At 38.4% G+C, this 20,931-nt stretch overlaps 1 protein-coding gene across 1 annotated transcript; it reads right to left on the reverse strand.

Annotated features, from left to right (window-relative positions):
• Positions 1-6,510: 6,510 nt before the first annotated feature.
• On the reverse strand, positions 6,511-20,923 carry cnot6a (CCR4-NOT transcription complex, subunit 6a). Its single transcript, XM_026192279.1, has 12 exons — positions 20,691-20,923; positions 19,582-19,703; positions 19,089-19,275; positions 18,268-18,353; positions 17,625-17,729; positions 17,357-17,425; positions 16,358-16,515; positions 14,835-14,989; positions 12,842-12,996; positions 12,397-12,630; positions 11,553-11,755; positions 6,511-11,379 (listed from the first exon to the last, which is right to left on the reverse strand). The coding sequence occupies exons 2-12, from the start codon at positions 19,691-19,693 to the stop codon at positions 11,164-11,166; spliced, it is 1,680 nt and encodes a 559-aa protein (XP_026048064.1). The 5' UTR covers positions 19,694-19,703; positions 20,691-20,923; the 3' UTR covers positions 6,511-11,163.
• Positions 20,924-20,931: the final 8 nt, after the last annotated feature.

Raw genomic sequence — 20,931 nt, forward strand, 5'->3', positions numbered from 1 at the left:
AATCAGGGGCCTTTCTGTGCAGGATTTCTCCAGGCACCCTTTCACACCTGGGAGGACTTCAATCCTCAATGCAACCCTGAATTGTATGAGAACTTAAGAAAATGAAATGCTGAAAAATCCAAATTAAAACAAAATTTGAAAAAATAACATACGATTTATAAATCAAGTGTAATTACAGAATTTATAACAATTACAAAGTTTAGCAGGTTAAAATCGATATTGTGTTTGCTTGTCCTTGAGAAAATATCTACTTATACAGGGTGCATCATCAAGAATCATCTGATTTCAAAAGGCTTTTAAAAAAAATAAAGTAATGGACATAGAAGCTTAAAATGTGAGGCTAAACATAAAGTTTTACATGTGTCCACCTGTGGACACAGAACATATACCCACGATGACACCCCTCATTAATAGTAAGTTTTGCATTCCCTTGGAGAAATGCTTCAGATGAAGGTAAAATAGTTATTTACAGCTGTGTTTTAATATTGTATTCCTGAACTCCCACTGTCTGGTAGGAACACACTCAATTGTCTTTATTTATGGGGAGTGTAACCTGTAATCCACATTTCCTAGCTCATCTCCTCAAGTGGAACAACATAACTGAAGTCACTTTAAGCGGAGCGGTTCACAGATTTGTTGCCTTGTGTGCTGTGACTGTTTACTCAGCCTGTTCAATAATGGCCGGAAAGGTACCCCTGTTTGTGTGTTATTAGTTTAGCTGGATTGTGTTTGTCTTTGAAAGTGAATCCCGGTAATAGCACAAACATTTTCTTTCGACTTTATTTAATAGAAACACCACAGGTAGAAATCCTGTATGGATTAACAGCGCCATCTTAGCTGATGCTAATAGCGGTAAAGACTAATTCAATGGCTTTTAATGTCTAGTACAGCTAAACTATGCTAGCACAGTGATAACTTAACCTAGGACCTTCAGAAAACTGCAGCCCTGTTCACAGATAGCAGTTGGATACTCTTGCAGCCAGTTCTTCTCAAACAGTAACACATCTGTAGCATTTTCATAGTGTTTCCCTAATCTAGCCATGTGTTATAAACAGATCATCTGTTTATGTGGATCAAAGTTTGGAAAAAGCTCCAAAGGTTAATATCAGGAGGGTTTGTGTGTCAGTTATGTCACACAATTTGCCCCCAGCTTGAGTACACCTTTGCTTCAGTTGCCAACATTTAGCTGCAATTCAATTCAATTGAACAACAGTTGCTTCAAGGTGCTTTATATTGTAAGATAAGGACCCCACAATAATATCGCAACAAGAGAAAAAAGCCAACAATCAGATCGCCTCCCTATGAGCAAGCACTGTGGTGACAGTGGGAAGGAAAAACTCCCTTTTAACAGGAAGAAACCTCTGGCAGAATCAGGCTCAGGGAGGGCTGTAATCTCGATTTGACACTATATAAACTGATGTTAGCCTTAATGCATCAGCTAATACTTAACATTCATTTGAACAACCTTTTCTCTGCATACTGTTTGAGATAAGAACCAGCTGTGCTCTCAGTATGTTCTCAAGAAGAAGGACCTCTGTGGAGGTGAAAGTGTAACAAGAAAAGACTTTAGCCAAAGATCTTCACACTCCACACTGACCTCAGATGGCCAGAAATCCAGTCATAATGTAAGTAGATGAAGGGATTTTTTTAAAAAAAGCAAGGGGCAGGTGCACACATACACACAGAGAGACTCCTTCATTCATATTTAGATGCCGAACGGAGGAAAAACTGCTAGTTATTTTCCTTTTTTCTATATGTGAATAACAATAAGTGGCAGTACTTAATAATCAGTCAAGGAATCACTCAGTTTTAATTACTATTTTTAGCATGTGATCAACATACTGTATAGAATGTAACTACTAAGTACTTGTACTTGCAGCTTGTAAAACCACCATCTGCAATAACTTGAAATAATTGTTTTCTGTATGACTTTTTCAGTCACTCACATTATTGCGGAACAGCTTTGGCCCCCCTTCCTCCTTACGGCAATGCTTGTCTTCAGGTCCTGACACACAATTTCAAACAGTCTTTGACCGAGGCATAGCAACACTTGGATACTTTCTTTTTAATACATTCTGCTGTCAATTTGGTGGCCGACACTGGATCATTGTGCTGTTGCATGATCCAGTGTCGGCCAGGCCTTAGCTTTTGACTCTGGAATCCGGTGGTCCACAGAGGAGTTCATGGTTGACTCAGTGACTGCAAACAAGTCCAAACCATCACACATTCACCACCGTGCTTGACAGCTGGTAGGAGGTATCTGTGCTGATACGCTGTGTTTGGTTTTCACCACTTGTGATGCTGCACTCTATGACATCTCAGCATTAGTACACACCTGAATGCCCCAGACCAACAAATTGTCAAGACTTTTGCACAGAGTCCTGCAAATTAAAAAATTATGTACATGTTTTCAAGATTATTTAAGATAACTTATGAAAGAACAACATTTGTTTAGAGTTCTGATATTATTCTTTTTTAAATGCACACACTGCTATTCTGGCTAACAGTTTGGAGTGGAGTTTGATTTATTGGTCAGCATCAGAATAATCAGGAAAAAATCTGATTTTCCTTGTTTAAAATTTTATGTGGCACATCTGAGATGTTTTTCATTCTTCACATTACTGTCAGGATCAGATCAGTGCGCTGTGCTTGTCCAGAGGTAATCCTCTGGCTCCATCATGTGCCCGTGAATGTTAATGCAAAAAACTGTCATCCTCAACCTACTTAAGGTACTAAATGTTAATGTTAAACTTTATTGATCCCCAATGGGAAATTCTAGTTTCATTTGCTGTTCTGGAGGAAAACCAAAGGTCAGTCTCAGCTAGATAACAGCACCCGTGGCGCTGTTAACGGTTTAGTGTCTTACTAAAGGACACTTCAGGGGGTGAGTGCGCTTACTGAGACAGGTGCTTCAACCGAGACAGTCCTCCTCGGCCCACAGTCTGGAAAAAGTGTGTCACAGAGAGCCGTGAGTGCGCAGGTTTTAATTTTGAGCAGATATTCACATATTCTAATGAAGCTGGAGGAAGGCTTGGCTGGAACAAAAACCTGCAAACTTGCATACCCTTGGGTCTCATAATCCAGCCTTCGCCAGCTGTGTGACACACTTACTGCTACGGCAACAACTGCCACACGATGCTCCTGAATCTAGTTTAAAAATGTTGAATTATCACCTCACCGTTGCAAGCCTGTGCTGCTCAATTTTACAGTTTTAAAAACCCACGCCTATCTATAGAGAGCCACAAACCGAAGATAGATAGATAGAAGATAGATTTCTTTTACAGTATCTCACAAAAGTGAGTACACCTCTCACATTTTTGTAAATATTTTATTTTATCTTTTCATGGGACAACACTGAAGATATGACACATTGATACAATGTAAAGTAGTCAGTGTACAGCTTGTATAACAGTGTAAATTTGCTGTCACCTCAAAATAACTTAACATAGAGCCATTAATGTCTAAACCGCTGGCAACAAACGTGAGTACACTCCTAAGTGAAAATGTCCAAACTGTGCCCAAAGTGTCAATAATTTGTGTGGCCACCAGAGATGGGCAGTAATCCAATTACTTTTTTCAAGTAACGAGTAAAGTAAGGGATTATTATTGCAAAAAAGGTAATTAGATTACTGTTACTTTCCCGTAAGCACGCTGCGTTACTGCGTTACTAAAACTGTGATTTTATTTGGGAGAATGTCTCATGACAATGACGTAAGCGAGTGCGACGCAACAGCTGTGTGCAGAATAACAATAATATAATAATAATAATATAACGAGTGCGGGAGAGAGTATGAGCGTGCAGCGTTTAAAGCGTGGAAGTACTGACCTTACTTTGAGTTTGATTCTGTAAAAAGTGACAAAAACATTAGCCTCCGCTGCTCACTGCGTCGGAAGAAAACTTCTTTTTACAGCAAAAAAACCCCTAAACTTCCGAGCAAGCACCGAGTACAGTGCCATGTAATGGGAAATTCACAGAGAAATTCGCGGATTCCTGCACCAGGGCAAACATCCGCCTGGCCCACTCCCGCTATACAGGTGAAAATAAAGCAACAGGACCACTAGTCTTTGGCTTTATTTATTTTCTGCTGTGTTTCACTTGCATTTATTTGAAAGACTGAGTGTAAACACAAAAACCTATTTTATTTTATGTGCTGGAATGTGCAGAAAATAGGTTTAAATGTTAAACAAATTTCTTCCAGCCAGTGAATGTTGCATATAATTTAATGTTTGCTTGATGCATAAAGTTAAAAGATTAAAACTAATAAAACAAATTTTAAAAAGAGACTTTTTCCATTTGATTAAAGTTTATATGGTGGATTATGCAGAAAAAGTAGAATTGGGCTGAAAGATCTATTGCTTTCTTATCTATTGTCTATTATCTATTTAGGTTGTAAATCATGTTTTTAAAAAGTAACTAAGTAACCAATTACTTTTGAAAATAAGTAATCAGTAAAGTAACGGGATTACTTTTTGGGGGAAGTAATCAGTAATTAGTGATTACTTTTTTCAAGTAACTTGACCAACACTGGTGGCCACCATTATTTTCCAACACTGCCTTAACTCTGTTGGGCACGGAGTTCACTAGAGCTTCACAGGCTGCCACTGGAATCCTCTTCCAGTCCTCCATGATGACATAATGGAGCTGGTGGATGTAAGAGACCTTGCGCTCCTCCACCTTCCATCTGAGGATGCTCAATTGGGTTTAAGTCTGTATGGTCTTTTTGGAGGCGTGTCGGGGTTGTTATCATGTTGGAATACTGTCCTGTGGCCCAGTTTCTGAAGAGAAGTGATCATGCTGTGCTTGAGTATGTCACAGTACATGTTGGCATTCATGATTACCTCAGTTAACTGTAGCTCCCAAGTGCGAGCAGCATTCATGCAGCCCCCAAACAATGACATCCCATCACCATACTTGACTGTAGGGAAGACACACTTGCCTTTGTACTCGTCACCTGGTTGCTGCCACACACGACTGACACCATCTGAATCAAATACATTTATCTTGGTCTCATCAGACCACAGGTAATCCACGTCCTTAGTCTGCTTGTCTTCAGCAAACTGATTGTGCGGTTTCTTGTGCATTATCTTTAAAATAGGCTTCTTTCTGGGATGACAGCCATTTGATGCAGTGTATGGCATATTGTCTGAGCACTGACAGGCTGACCCCCCCCCCATGCATTCAACCTGCACTCATACATCCATTTTCGAAAGACAATCTCTGGATAATTCGCTGAGAATGTGCACTCAACTTTGTTGGTCAACCATGGTGAGGCCTGTCCTGAGTGGAACCTGTCCTACTAAACTGCTGTATGGTCTTGCCTACCTTGCTGCAGCTCAGTTTCAGGGTGTTGGTAATATTCTTATAGCCATCTTTATGTAGAGTAGCATTTTATTTTCCAGATCCTCAGAGAATTCTTTGCCATGATGTGCAATGTTGAACTTCCTGTGACCAAATTCAACATACCTGTTCCCCATTTGCATCTGAGACCTTGTAACACTAACGAGTCACCAGGAAGGGAAAACAGCTGATTGAAAATGTCTAAATTGTGCCCAATTAGGGGTGTACTCACTTTTATTGCCAGCGGTTGAGGCAATAACGGCTGCATGCTGAGGTATTTAGAGGCGACAGCAAATTTAATTCAGTTCAGCTCAATTCAATTTATACAGCACCAAATCACAACAACAATTGCCTCAGGGCACTTTATATTGTAAGGTCCTACAATAATACATACAGAGAAAAACCCAACAATCACATGACCCCCTATGAGCAAGCACTTTGGCAACAGTGGGAAAGAAAAACTCCCTTTTAATGGGAAGAAACCTCCAGCAGAGCTGTGCATCATCACTTTGTTGAACCAGGCTCAGAGCCCCCCCCCTGAGCCTGGTTCAACAAAGTGATGATGCACAGCTCATCATCAGTGAGGTGGTGGTCTAGAGGAATTTGAGAAAAATGAATGACGGGGGTCTCTTACAAGTTAAAAAAAAAAAAAAAAAATCATCAGGATGGGCAGACCGCACTTTCACTTTTCAGAAGACAAAATTGCTTCATTTTCTCCCAAGTTATATACATAACTGACAAATTGCTTATAACATTAAGCTATAATATAAAATATCTCTGACTTTCTTCCTTCAAAATTAAACCTTTGAATTATATTTAGCATATAGAGCCTCAACACAAGAGGTCAAAGTGCCCTTCACCCTCAGCGTTTCTGAGATCATATTCACAAGAACGGTACAGATGGAAACCACAGAATGACTCCGACTGTGTGGAGCCGTGAGAAAACTATATAATCTGAGCCAGTGATCTCCTGTTGGCAACATCTGATGAAGTCACCAACCGAGGAAGAGGAACAGAAATACGCACGTGTTAACCCAAACCTGAGAAAGGCTGGGAGGAGGGAGAGGGGAGAAAGAGAAAAAAAAAAAAAAAAAGCAGGCACGACAAGGAGAACAGATATAGAATTTATTTTCCAATATCCATTGCAAAGAATAAGAGGTGACACGGCTTGAAACAGATAATACAGAATTTATTTTCAACCAGAAGTAGGAAAATACATAGCTAGGTGTAAAGGAAACGAGCAGAACCTGTAGTCAAAGAAAAAAATAATATAAGAAACCAAAAATAATAAAAACTAGACCAAAGAGAATTGAGAGGACGGCTAAGGGGGTACAACGGAAAGCATTGTTTACCATTCAGTTTCATTTTAAAACAGTATGTGTTGATTTGAAAACAGCTGCCTTGATTTCTCATCTGGGTTAATGGACATTCTACAACATTGTGCAAGTGTTTTTGTCTTCTTCTTTTCTCCTTTTTTTTGCTGGTATTTCATGAATGGTAAACAATAGTTGGTCCAGTGCATAAACACAGTGACACAGATCAATATATGTACTCAGCTGACTACAGATAGACAATCCTGATCATTGAACAACTACCACTAAATTGGCAGGGAGAAGGAGATGAGTAAATATACAAGATGGATGATAGGAGGAAGAAAGAAAAAAAAAAAAATGCTGTTCAGGTAACCTGGAAGGGTAAAGATGGGAGTTTTAAAAATAATTAAACAATCACACTGAAAGATGAAATAGCTACATATTCCAGGTAAACATCTAAAGAAAATCTGAATGTGTGAATGTTTCTGGGTATTATTGCCAAGTTTTTAGGACCAAAAAAAAAAAAAAAAAAAAAAAAAAAAAAAAGAAAAAAAAAGAAGGGGATGCATCTGAAAAGAGCCGTCAGGTTGAGAACTCAAACTGAAAACGGGTGAATATGCGGTTCAGGAAAAGGACAAAAGTGCTTCGTTTTCCTTACAGCCCTACATTTCATGAAAACTATGAGCTGGATTTAATATAAAAAAAAACAAGAAAAATAAAAAAAAAAACACCATAACAAAACCCTGAACTGGACTGGAGAACTGAACTACGAGCAGCTTTGGTGTGCACCCATGCAAAGAGACGCAGCCTGGGGAGAAGGTTAGAAAAAAAAAAAAAAATTACAACTTAAAACCTCTTTACACCTAAAAATGAAACGATGTAAGGAAGAAAAAGGAAAAGCCAAAAAAGTGATTAGTCACTGGGGCTTACAGGTTGTCACAACTCAGCTTTGATTTGACAAGATTCAGTCCGACGCCATCTGTGGTTTAACGAGAAATGATGAAGAGGACGTTTTTGTCAATAGTAGCTAACTAGTTTGACAGATTTAACCACTGTGATGCACGAGAACAGAATGAGATTGACTAGTAGTACTCAAATCATCACAGTACCAGTCTAGCGGCACATCATTTTACACCTCTCACAAAATAATCGAAAGACAGAAAGAAAAATAAAAAATAAAATGTTTTTTTGTACTGAACTGCAGCCACTAGAAGACAGCTCTGCTGCCCTAACCTACAAGCACTAGCACTCTCCTGCTAGTGCCATGCAAGATCCAAAATAAAGCTGAAATGTAAAATAATAAGAAGAAAAAATTAAAACTGCATATCCCTGCGCTCAAAGTCGTGCTGTTACCAATGATGCAGGGATTTGTTTTTCCTTTTACCCCCACCAGTAAGCTCTCCATCCTTCACTGTGGGAGGTATTATCCAGAACATTCAACTTCTGATCAACCCATCAAAGACTACGTCTCATGATTTCTACAGAGGATTTGGTTTGTGATGGGATGAGCCGAACGGGGAAAGAATTGAGTTTAAGTAAAAACAACGTAGCAAACATAACACCATCGTAGAATTCATGATTTACACATCAACAAACACAATTCAATCTGTTTAGAAAGGAAACATGAGATACATCTTTTATTCACACTTTACAAAAAAAAAAGAATATTAAAAAAAAAAAAAAAAAAGCTACCCCTTGAACAACTACAATACTAATGCCATTCAGGAAAGAAGAAAAAAAAAAACATGCATTAAAAAAAAAATTAAAAAGAAAAAAGATGGGGACCAAATTTATTCTTATTTAGGTGCTTCCCTCTCACTTTAAAACCTGAATTTCAATGCATTTAAAGTAATGAGATCTTTACTACAAATACAACAGGGAAGGGAGTGAGGGAAGCTGCATATGACCCTACTAAGTGCTTCTCATCTGTATAAAAGCATGACTGTTTAAGTAGCCATCTTGCTTGTGACAGATTTAATTCATTTTTTAAAAAGATGTATCAAATTCATAAGCAACAGGTTAGCCCATCCTAAGTCTGCTGACCCTCATCCCTTGTTTATCCAATCGCAGAGAAAGGAGGACCTTCAACCCTTTCCAAATTATAGAGGGAGGGGCAGGTCCACAAATGGCACTATAGCTGCAGTAACAAGGGTAGGAAAACTATACAAAGTGGTTGAGCAAAGGGGATTAAAAGATGCAGCTTGTGTAAGATAGTCGAGAGGTTAAAGTCCAAGATGGGCAGTTTAGGGTGAGAGGTGTTAGGTTGATGGACAGGCTTAGGGAGGTTTAAATCTGTGGCCGGGCAGGGGAAAGCTAGGGGCTGTGCGTTTCTGGGGGCATGGAGCTGTGTAAAAAGAGAGCAAAACATGAGTGGATTTATAAAGACAGGAAACCCTACTCATGTTCCTAAGAAAAGGAGAAAGGGTTGGTAGTGAAAGCATACCTGATTACTAGAGAGCTTAATGAATAGCAAGGATATACACATCATCATAACATTGTCACAGCTCATAAAAAAAGGAAAATAAACATTAACAAAAACCAAAAAGGACATAAAATCTTCACAAATGTCTCAACAGTATTTAAAAATAAAAGGAGAAAAGGTTGTTCAGGCGTTCGTCGCATGTAAATAGTGCAAGACAACGTCAACTGCTACAGTGAGGCACAATGTACATATATGTGGGGTTTATATAGGTTTTGCCAGTTACATCACTATTGAGCAAGTTATAGAAATGAACAGATGTAACTCATACTTGCGCGTCCTTTTGTCAGAAGTGATGGCAGCGGTGTGGATCAATGGCTTTGTTAATGGGCAAGAAGCAACAGTTTACTCAGTGTCTATTTACATATCAGCAAATGCCAGCAAATCATTAAAAAAAACTGCAGCGAGAAAGGGGAAAAATATACTGATGCATTAATTACAGTTAATCTCAAGGAAGTGCAAAGTTGTGACAGCGAACGCCTTGAACAATCTCTTCTTACGTCTTTTGTACAAGCTGGTAATATCAATTCATCTCAACATTAACTGGATAAAAATTTAGCCTTAGTTTACAATACAATCTTTTTTTTCTGATCATAATTTACTGATCATAATTTACTCTTCGTACAAAAAACGCCAGAAAACAGGTCTTTTGTGGTTCATATACAATCATGTAAAGACTGAGTCTAGATTTCTATTCTGTACAAACACTTGTGAAAAAAAAACCCACGGCTTTGTGTATGGAATTTATGGCTGGGGAAAGTCACTACTGGCCTCAGTGCTACAGATCTGCCTGCAAATTACATGTGGTGTGTGTGTGTGTGTGTGTGTGTGTGTGTGTGTGTGTGTGTGTGGGGAGCTGGATGGCAACTCCTGACAGTGAGAGGAATGCTGGTTTTATTCCTGTGTATCGGCCATTACTCGCTGTCCCTGCCCTAAAAGCAATCAAGACAAATACTGGTAATAGCCCCCCCACTCCCCAATCGCTTTGCCCATCAGCCTAAATCCCCTCACCGCTTGGTCAAAAAAAACAAAACAAAAACAAAAAAAGGTGACGCATGGGCCACATGAGCTCCTAAGCACAAGACTAACCTAACAGCTATACAGGCTGGGGTGAAATTGTCAGCAAACAGGATGGTAGCATCTATCAAATTTTCACATCGTGGCTTTTCAGCACTACACACCATCTGTGTGAAACATCAAATCTAAGCTCGGGATTCTTGTTTTCTAGGCATCTGTGGATTTTGGTAGCAGTACCAGGTCCAGGGTCAGAGGTGTAGACTATCTTGTAGCACCACGGGAGGCCATGACTACACAAAAGGCCTCAGCACCACAGTATGACAGCAGGAAATCTCACCTCATACGAGCTGCGCTACATCCGCCTCCTGGGATACTTAAACTACCAGCAAAAAGCTGCTCTAATCCCAACACATCTGCCTCAACAAATGTGTGTATCCTAGAAAACCAATCATGTAAGCTGGCTGCCCAAACTGTAGGGGATAACTAGCACAAGCAAAGGATGGAGTATTGAGACTGACAAGTCTGCTGTCTTTGCTGGTTTCAGGTTTATACAGGACAGACAGACATGCACACCATCAGCCATGGAGCTCTTCAGTGGAAAGTCATTTCCTTCAGCCAAAATAAAAAAAAAGTATCCCCCCCTCACTCTTAAACCAAACAGTGCCCTAAGTGACAAATATGAATGAGCTACCATCCCTTCTCATTTTAAAAGACAGAAGCAAAGTGTGTAGGGTTGGTGGATCTTGAGAACAAAGGGGAGTCCAAAAACAAAATATGGTACACAAACAGGACTGAATTGAGCAGTTAAAAACAAAACAAACAAAAAAAAAAGAAAAATATAGAATATCTATAACATTATACGAAATCCCTGTCAGCCAGACCTCACTGTATGAATATTTTACAGGTTGTGTTTTTATGTCTTCCTCCTTCAGTTTGGTGGAGGGAAGAGCTGGTAGTGGGAGGAAGGAGGAGGGTTGAGAGGGAGAGGCTCCCCCTGGTGGTTAGGCAGGGTCTCACTACCTGCGTGTCGGCAGATGGAGCCCATTCACCTGGGGGGGCAGGTTGGGCAGGAGCAACTCCAGCTGAGCAAAGAGGGAGAAGTGGTCAGAGGGGATGTGTGGATGTGGGCAACCGCTGACATTGTTCTCTACAAGCCAGTGGTGGTCCAAAGGGCCCAAGATACCCAGCACGTTCAGGTGAGGCTTCGAGTAGAAAATATAGTCGATGACACCCTGAGAAGAGAAATAGAGAAGTGACTTTTGCATAGTTTTGTGTAAGAACAGACTGGTCCTCAATATCATTTAAAAAACAAACAAAAAACAAACAAACAACAAAACAAAAAAACAAATACATTTAATATAAAAAACAAAAACAAAAAAACAAAACACCACATATGTGTAATTACCTTAAAATCGAAGGTGTAGTTGGTATAAGGCATCAGGCCGTTCTCATAGGCGGTCTTTAACTTGAAGCCATGGGTGATCCTGCCATTAGATGTGCTGTTCTTGCCATTGCAATTGAATTTGGTCAGACAGTCGCTGTAACGGAGCTCCTTGAAGTCCTTGTGTGTGCAGTCCACTCCACCAGTACTCAGGTACTCCACTACGCCTGAACAGAGAAAAACTGAACCATCAGCATTTAAAAACAAAAAAAACATGATGATGACGTCAACGACAACAACTTATCCCACTAAAATATTGTTAAAAATAAAACAGGTGGAACATGGACCATTTTTTATTAGTTAAGAAAAAATACACCGTTTGCAAAGGAATTTGTGAGACTCCATTATTATTTCAACTCAAATTTGACTATAGTAAAAAACTTATAGCAAAAATATATTGCACTACTGTATGCAGTGAGCAGGCTAACAATTCTGTTCACCACCACAAAAAGGCAAATACTGATGTAATTTATGTTTTTATGAATGCCAAACAATTATTTTCATCTATTTATCCAATTATAATCAAACCCATTCTCAATTGCAAGGCAAGAGAAAATTAGGCAAAACAAGGTTGTCAGCATCTTTAAAACATGCCAGATTTAACCATCCTTTACTCGCTTCACTGAGATATGTTCGGCAGCAACAACATTAATCAGCTGTTAACATAAACTCAGCACTTCACTGGAGGCACCTCAAACACTTTTTTCAAATTTATTTAAAAAAAAATTTTTAAATTGTATTTTATGAACAATCGGTGCACTCGAAGTAAAACATTTTCTTAAGAGCAGGTCGAGTACAGCCTACTTACCCGAGTCAGGCAAGGAGTTGAGGTCAGCGCACAGCACCAGTGGAATGGCATTAGTCTCGCCAGAAACAGAGGACAACTTGAGGCTGCGTGTGGCCTTATCCACTATGCTTTTCACCTCTGACAGGAACATCATGGTCTGGACCAGCTTGACATCAGAATACTCTGGGTCCCAGTGCATGTGAGCATTGGCTACAAGGAGCAGCTGCTTTTCCATGCCATGGAGAGACTTACCAGCTGAAATGAGTGGCAGAGAAAGAAGGGTGGGGTGGGGCATTTATTAACAGGCATGTTTAACAGGGCAAAGGGGTACTAAGAGCATTAGGACAAACTGAACACATTGCCCTTGGCATAATCATCACCAAAATCCTCTGCAATACCTCTCGAATAAAATTCAGCGAGAAGATGAATTTGTAGTACAAAGGGCTGATCTTAACTGTCTACTCACAGGAGAGCTCCATCATCTCTTTGCGGACCTCAAGCAGTACAGCTACCCCAATGTTATCCTTTGTCATCACCCTGTTCAGCATAGCCTCTGAGCCCTCGGAGTTAGCCATGGCCAGCTGGTTAAACTCCACTGTGTGCTTCTGCACTGCACTGAACCTAAAGGCAAACGGGGAAAAAGAACTACTTAAAGCACTTTCTAAGCAGAGATGAGCAGAAATAATAAATAGAAAAGTCATAATAAGTTGGAAATACAAAGTATTAAGAGGTCCATAGAAATCAAAACCTGACATATTTGGCATTTCTCACATTCAGGGTTATGACTTTGCTATTGTGGACCATATTTTGTGCGATACTGGCAGTCTTGCCTTGGGGGGTCCAGTTCAAAATGCACAGCTGAATAGAGCCTACCCACCAACATATTGTTTGCAATCAAACTAAAATAAAATTAAAAACAAAATCCATAAATATTGTATCGGTCTGAATGCTACAAAGAAATAAGAATACTTTTCCTCTGACTCTACACAAAACTGGATGGCTTTAGACTTGGGAACTAACTGAAAAGCGCTCAGCCTTGTTTGGGAACCCACGTTTCATAACTATGAGGATTCACACAAAAATTTAGGTCATTGTGAAAGCACAAGAGTGCAAGTGGTTAGAAGAACCAAGATGATGATCTGGATGTGAGAGCAGCCAAATATCAATTAGGTAAGGTTTCTCATTTCATGGTCCTGCTATCAGAAGCTTTTGATCACCTTACTAAAGGAGTTCAGATAAGATAAGATGACCTTTATTAGTCCCACAGGTGGGAAATTTGTTTTGTTACAGCAAAAGTGCAAAGTTATGTAGCAGAAATGAGAAAACACTGGAATGCAATAAAATAAAATACAATAGAATAAAATATAATACTATATACAATAGAATAAAATAGAATAATATATACAATAGAATAAAATAGAAATACTATATACAACTGAGTAGGAAAATACAAAAATACAACTTCGTGAGTAGAAGAATTGCACAAGAATTGCACATATAGCAGTCTTATTGCACATGTGTGGGTTTGTGTGTTTGACCTCAAACAGGACCTCAAACCTGAGAGGTTGGGGTTAAAATTATACATGAATGGTGTGTATTATATAATTATTTATTCTTTTAAACTTCACTGACTGTGTGCATTCTCTGGTAAATCACAACTTCTCTAAAAGAGACAACTGGAGGTGAGCAACAACTATTTGAATGCTAATAAAAGCTACATGTAAAGCTTTTCTTGTCTCTAGAACAGTTTTAACAAAATGTTAAAAGGTTTATCGTTTCAGTTTAACCGTTTGTTGCACATATTGTCTTTATGATGGAACTTTTTGACAGTGATAAAAACATTACTACTATTAGGTGCTATATGAATAAACCTTTTAGCTTTAACGCAAGCATTACTAAAGACAAACTACATTAACCACTAAAGAGTGAAACAAAACTACACATACCAAAAGAATAGTTTCACTTCAAGTTGAAAACAACAGTTAAACTTTAAGTTAAGCTAAAGCTAGATTAGCCTTTTTGGTAATTGCATTATACGGCTGATGGCATCACTGTCTGGAGACTACAATAAAAACTTAGACTTTCTCCTTTGAAGTGAAGTTAAACTGATAAGATATGCATAGCAATACTTAAGCATAGGTTACAGTGTCCCAGTGTAATAGACTGGATTTTGAGTGAAAGGTTTACAACATGATATTTCATTTCTTTCTGAGAACTACTGCATCCACTTTGTGGACACTAGAGACAACCCAAAAGGAACATCGGTCACTCAGACAACAGCAGTAGGTGACGTCAGGTTTAATTGAGATTGTTTTATCACTAAGCTAAGCACTGGCTAACAAGTATTAGTGAATATAGTGAAGCAGTTTCAATCTAATTCACCACAGGAACTCAAATCACTGCGAGCTATTCTTAAACCAAGAAATAGTTGCCACAGGACAAAAACTATAGACACATACTTTTCTGTCCTGTAAAAAATTGCACATCCATCCACGTGCTTTCGATCCGACTCAGACATAGTTCTGGCTCGTGACTTTGGACTGAAGAACCCGTCATATCCTTGCTCCTTCAGCTCTGGCAAGAAGAAATTGTAGTACTGCTCTGTCTCAACTTCCTGCAATTAACAGCAAAAAACAAGTTCCAGGGTGAACAGGAAAGGCTGTTATTCATGGAAGTACATCAGTTAACCCCCTCTAAATATAAGGCCATCTGGCTAAATTAGCCATCTATTAACAGGATGGGTAAGAGACAGCGTGTGATAAAATAGCCATGAAAATCTGCATAATATAATAACTAATGGTGATCTTTGGGGATGACACTGATGAATAGGAGAAACATCTTTGTGCAAGACATAATTTAAAGAGCTCCCAATTAACACTTCTTGGGGTATGTACACATTTGAAATGCAATACTATTCCCACCTTTTTATTCTTTTATATCTAAAATTTTCAAAACTCAGTTTGTATGTTTTATCGGGGTTTTTTTGGGGGGTTTCTTTCTTCTTCTTCTCACAAAAAAAGTATAACATTTTAATTTGACGCAGACTAGAGTTTACATATTAAAGTCTTTTCTGTTTTAAAATCTGGTTTTGAGCTTACACATTTTTACAAATGTAAAAACTAAATTACAACATTAATAATAAAACTGAAAGTGATACCAGAAGATTCAGGTTCAAGGAAAGTAAGACAATAATTTAACCTACATGTCCATTGAATAAGTATCATCTGAAAACATCACAAATCTCTGATTATTAGAACTGGTAGTCAATTCAGTATGGATGATCATGCACTAAATTAAATGGGCCAGGCTTGGAAGAGATTCGCAGAAACCAATACAAGTCTCTCCAGCTTGTATAGTTTTGCCTTTTAGCCGACATGACCCCTCCCAAGAATAGCTGCTACATCCATAACAAAACAGTGCAAAACTAGTTTTGCTTCACTCAGTATATGTGCTTGTCTTTACCCCTCGGCGGTCCTAAGGGCTGACAGATTGCAAAGCAAATAAAAACCCATCTAGTGGTGTCTTTATAATGAACAGGTGGCGTCTGAGCTAACGTGGTGCATTTAAAAAAATAAAAAATAAATTAAAATAAAATGGATAACAAACAAATGGATAAAAACATAATGAATTAGGCCTCTAACAAACACAAAGATCACTAGTTCCAATAGAAGCACCTGAATATTTAGCTGCAAACAAAAGGTCTAATCTAAGCACTCAACCACAAAAGAAAAGTTTGCAATTTGTTGACACTGTCCATTAGACTGAACACATCACAATTTTCAAAACTGTCAACTGAACATAGTACTCTAATAAGAGTGTTAGCATAACAGTTTAAATGTGATATTGTTAAAATAATGAGTGACAGAATTTTGTGTTTGTGTGTGGTCATGAGAAAATTTTAGACCAATTTCTTGGATCCATTTGATAGAAAACAAAATGGAAACAATTAAGAGCCAGTGAAAGAAACTATGACATCTCTCACCTGCAAGCTGATGATGTCTGCATTGCAGCCCATGATCTCCTGCATTATGGATTTTTTCCTGTACTCCCAGTTTAGAGCCCAAGTGGGACAATAGCCATATAGCTGACGTGTGGCATACTTATCACACAGCACATTGTAGCACATCACAGAGAACAATGCTGAGGAGACAAACAGGAGAAAAACGAACAAAAACATCTTAACTGTGCACACAGTTACAATTAAAAATTCATTAAAAACAAAACAAAAAAACAACAACAAAAGAACCACAAATCTGCAGTTGCTTGCAACAGTAAAAGAAAATAAAAATGCTGAGTAAATCTCATCATTACGGAAAGCACCAAAATCAACTACCAATACTTCTTCAAACCAGGAATCAGATCAGCCGTTCTTTTTGACTCATTTGTTTTGCTTTGCTTCAGCAACCGAAACAATGCTTATACACTAGACTAAACACAAGTGGCAGAGCTTCTGCTCTAGAAAGAGGGGCGACACTAAATTTCACACCAAACAGATTATAAATTTGTGCACCTTTCAGATCATAGGAAACATTCAGCATGTTTGTGTCAAACTGGGCATTTTCTTGATGATCAGATACATGCGAATGGCAGTCAGTTTATGTGGGTGCAAGCTGGATCCATACTAAACTACATCAAACTTTGGTTTGCAAACTTTGTACTTTACATAACTGTAGCTTCCAGACTTGATGTCATAGTTTACAAATCCACTACCAAATGTTGTAACCTGATGACGCAGTCTTCTCTGGACTGTATACTACTATGAGGACACTTGTGCGCAGTGTACATCTTTAACAGGTCTGAGCTGTCTAAATGAGTTGCAGTCTGAACCGCTCTTTTAGGATCTACCAAATATTTGTGGTTTAAAGCCACAGTGCTCAACTGATCACTGCATTGCATACCATCCTGAAACTCACAACCACACAAGACAAAAACCATACAGGTACTTCTGTTCAAAGTCATGTTGTGTGTATTTTGTTCTTACCCGAGGGCCGTGCTCGATCAGTTTCCTGGAGTGTAATCCACGACCGGGGTGGGGGTTGTTCTGTTGGCACTGAGTTTATGGAAAATGGTTCAGCATAGGTATCAACATATTGTCAAACAGGGATTTATTTAAAGAAAACAAACAAACAAACAAAAACAAAACCACACACACTACATGATCTGTTGAGCCTGCTTACTGATTTACCTTTTCAGTAAAAATGACAACATATGCTGAAACTTCTCACAAAAGCAAGAGAGAGAACACTCACTGCGCTTTATAGCCCCCGCCAGATTGTCTAACAAGTAGCTCAGCAGCCTCCGCGTGCCATCAGGTTCCTGGTAGAGGCTCAGAATTTCTTGTGCAAGTGGGTTTCCTGTTGAAGGAAAAGCAAATCAAAGCTAAATCATCAGTGTTTCCCCTACCCGAGACCTCCTGGGCCCCCAAATAAACATAGGAGGAAAAAAATAAATAAAAAATGTAGACAGAAAAAAAAGAAAAAAGGATACATTTATTTTGTACATGTCATTACCAATGAGCATTTGTTCACTTCCGCTTGAGTCTGAACTGTACACGTGTTTAACCATGTACTTCACTGAAATTGTACAACCCCTAACCACCCACCCACACGAGGGAATCAGGATAATGTTACTCAAGTGGAACACTTGTTAGGTTACTGTACATGCAATGAAATGTTGCCAACAGCAGTTACTCTGTCTAAAACAACAGCATGTATGACCCTATTTCAAGTTTGTCTTTAATAACAGAAGAAAATGATAACATAAACATCAGTTGCCACCACTGCCAATTCACCCTCTACTGTTGCTGCATCCTTAGAGAAATAAAAATACACCTTATAATATCGAGGGATTTCCAGTCCAGAATGGCTACAAAAACATTGAAGAGCCACTCACCTTTCAACCCCAGTGTTTGTAACTGAAAGAGTTTCCCCAATTCAAATGGCAGAACCCGCAACTGGTTGTTATTTAAAAGCAGTTCCCTGTGGAGGGCAGATGGGAAGTGGATCATTAGAAACTAAACTTCTAAGATTAAAAATAAATACATAAAACTCTTTGTCTTTCAAAAACATTTTCCGAAAGTCGTCATTTAAAAATACAAGCATTACTTGACAGTGTTAAAATGATTATGAATGCAGCCTTTTAAATTAAAGTGAGACATTTCAACAGATGGGACAAGAGTGACAACAGTGGTAAAAATCAGCAGCTGGTCATTGCAGAGAGAGAGAGAGAGAGAGAGAGATATAGATAGAGAGAGATATATCTATAGATATCTATAGATATCTATCTCTATATATATAGATATATATATATATAGATATATATATATATATAGATATATATATCTATATCTCTATATATCTATATCTCTATATCTCTATATATATCTATATCTATATCTCTATATATATCTATATCTATATCTCTATATATCTATATCTATATCTATATATCTATATATATCTATATCTATATATCTATATATATCTATATCTATCTATCTATCTATATATATCTATATCTATATCTATATCTCTATATATATAGATATCTATATCTCTATATATATATATCTCTCTATATATATATATATATATATATATATATATATATATATATATATATATATTTTTTTTTTTTTTTTTTTTTTAATTAAAGTAAGGTATGAAGAAAATAGTCCTTTATAACCCAATTTAGGATACAGGTTTATCACTTACCTGAGAGACACCATGTTGCCGAGCTCTGCCGGCAGGCTCCTGATCTTATTGGATGAGAGATCCAAGTACACCAGGTTGTGTAGTTTGGCAATGTCTGGCGGGATGCGTGACAGTGAGTTGTCACTGAGGTGCAGGGCAGTGAGGTGGGTCAGAGACCACAGGGCTGTGCTGAGACTCCTTACTCTGCCTGTGGCGAAAATGGGGAAAAGGCCAAACAGGACAATAAGTCCAAGAATCCAACGCCATTTTCACAAAGATAAATGTGAAAGAAAACTGTCCCCCATTGATATGAATAAGTCAAAACAGGTGAGCTGATTTCACAGTGGAAAAACAAAAAAAAACAAACAAACATGTTTGCAATATTTCTCTTTGATAGTGAGGATTTAGTAATTACTTGTGTGCAGCTGTGCAAAGCAATGGAAAAAAATATGTGAGAGGAAAATAAATTTAAAAACCCCCAAATGATTTATCTACACAAGTAGAAGATACTCACCACTGATTTCCAGCTCAGCCCAGTATGACTTCTTCCCATTTGCTGCCTCCTCACTGGACATAATTGTGTACATCCGCCTGGGATCCGGCGGGTCATATTTTTCCTTGGGCATTCCTATAACACTAGAGAAATAATTTATATTTTAATTCACCAACAACTAAAAGTATACTAAAAATGAAGTTCAAGCTCATAAATGTAGCCTGAAATAATCCAAAGTAAGTTTGAAGTGATGTGTCTCGCTCATCAGGTTAGCCCAGGTGACTGTAGCGACCACCAAGATGTGATTAAAGTCATAAGTTTCCGTTTACTGATTATAAAGCAATGAGTTTCCTTCATATGGAGCTGTTAAAATGTCAACAGCTCCCTATAAAGACCGTGATTTCGCTTGAGTTACATAATTTAACAGCGTAAAATAATTACAACTGTAGAGCCATATTTTCCACGCCAACTTGAAAAACTAGGCTCTTAACAGTGTGAAGCTTTAATTTGTGCAATAATTAAACCACATTTGTAAAAATTAGGTTAGCACATTTTTCCTCTCAGTGACGCTAACTGATTAGTCTAGCTTAACCTAATTAGGCAGCTATCGAACTACACATAACAGACGCTAGTTAACAAACTAGCTCGCTTGCTAACTAGCACGACGGAAAACAGACAAACAAAATTTACCAGTTAGCCGACGCTAACGCCCTTTTCAAGTGGGTAAATGGATAATACACTAAATAATATTAAAAGATACCATGCAGTCTCGCTTTATATAATACCAAAGCACTGAGTTGCGCATAAACACTAGGCCACGCAACAACGCATTAGTTAGCTGTCATTAGCTAGCTTCCACTAGCAAGAAGCACTATCACGGAGATAAACAGAGAGGAACCCAATGCACACAAAGCGACAAAGCTGGACTTGAAAGCAATTTTGAGCTATTTAGCTTAGCTTGTGTTAGCTTATTGGCTAAAAGCTAACATCCTAATTATGTGAAGCTGACCACTTCCTATTAAATAAGTGTTATTTCGGAAAATTACGGCAGCACTTCTAACATTCCGCATAAGATTTTGGTCAATTGGGTGAAAATGGGTGAGTTAAAACAGAAAGGATTCAATTTTTACCTGCAAGAGCATACCAAATCGCGAGGACGACTGCGTGTTCTCTTTTGTTTTCTAGCTACTTCTCACCCGTTTCCGCTGCTGTATCATGGCGACTGTAAGGATTTTTTTTTCCTGTGCCGATAACGGCGCCTGATCTTATTGGTCAGCGTGTGGAAGGTCCAACCAGCTGTTGAACCACAATAAATATCAAGTGAGGAATGATGGACCTTGAGATGGAGCGACAAAATGCCATTATTCACTT

Source organism: Astatotilapia calliptera, chromosome 2 (genome assembly GCF_900246225.1).
Source record: "Astatotilapia calliptera chromosome 2, fAstCal1.2, whole genome shotgun sequence".
Lineage (NCBI taxonomy): Eukaryota > Metazoa > Chordata > Actinopteri > Cichliformes > Cichlidae > Astatotilapia > Astatotilapia calliptera.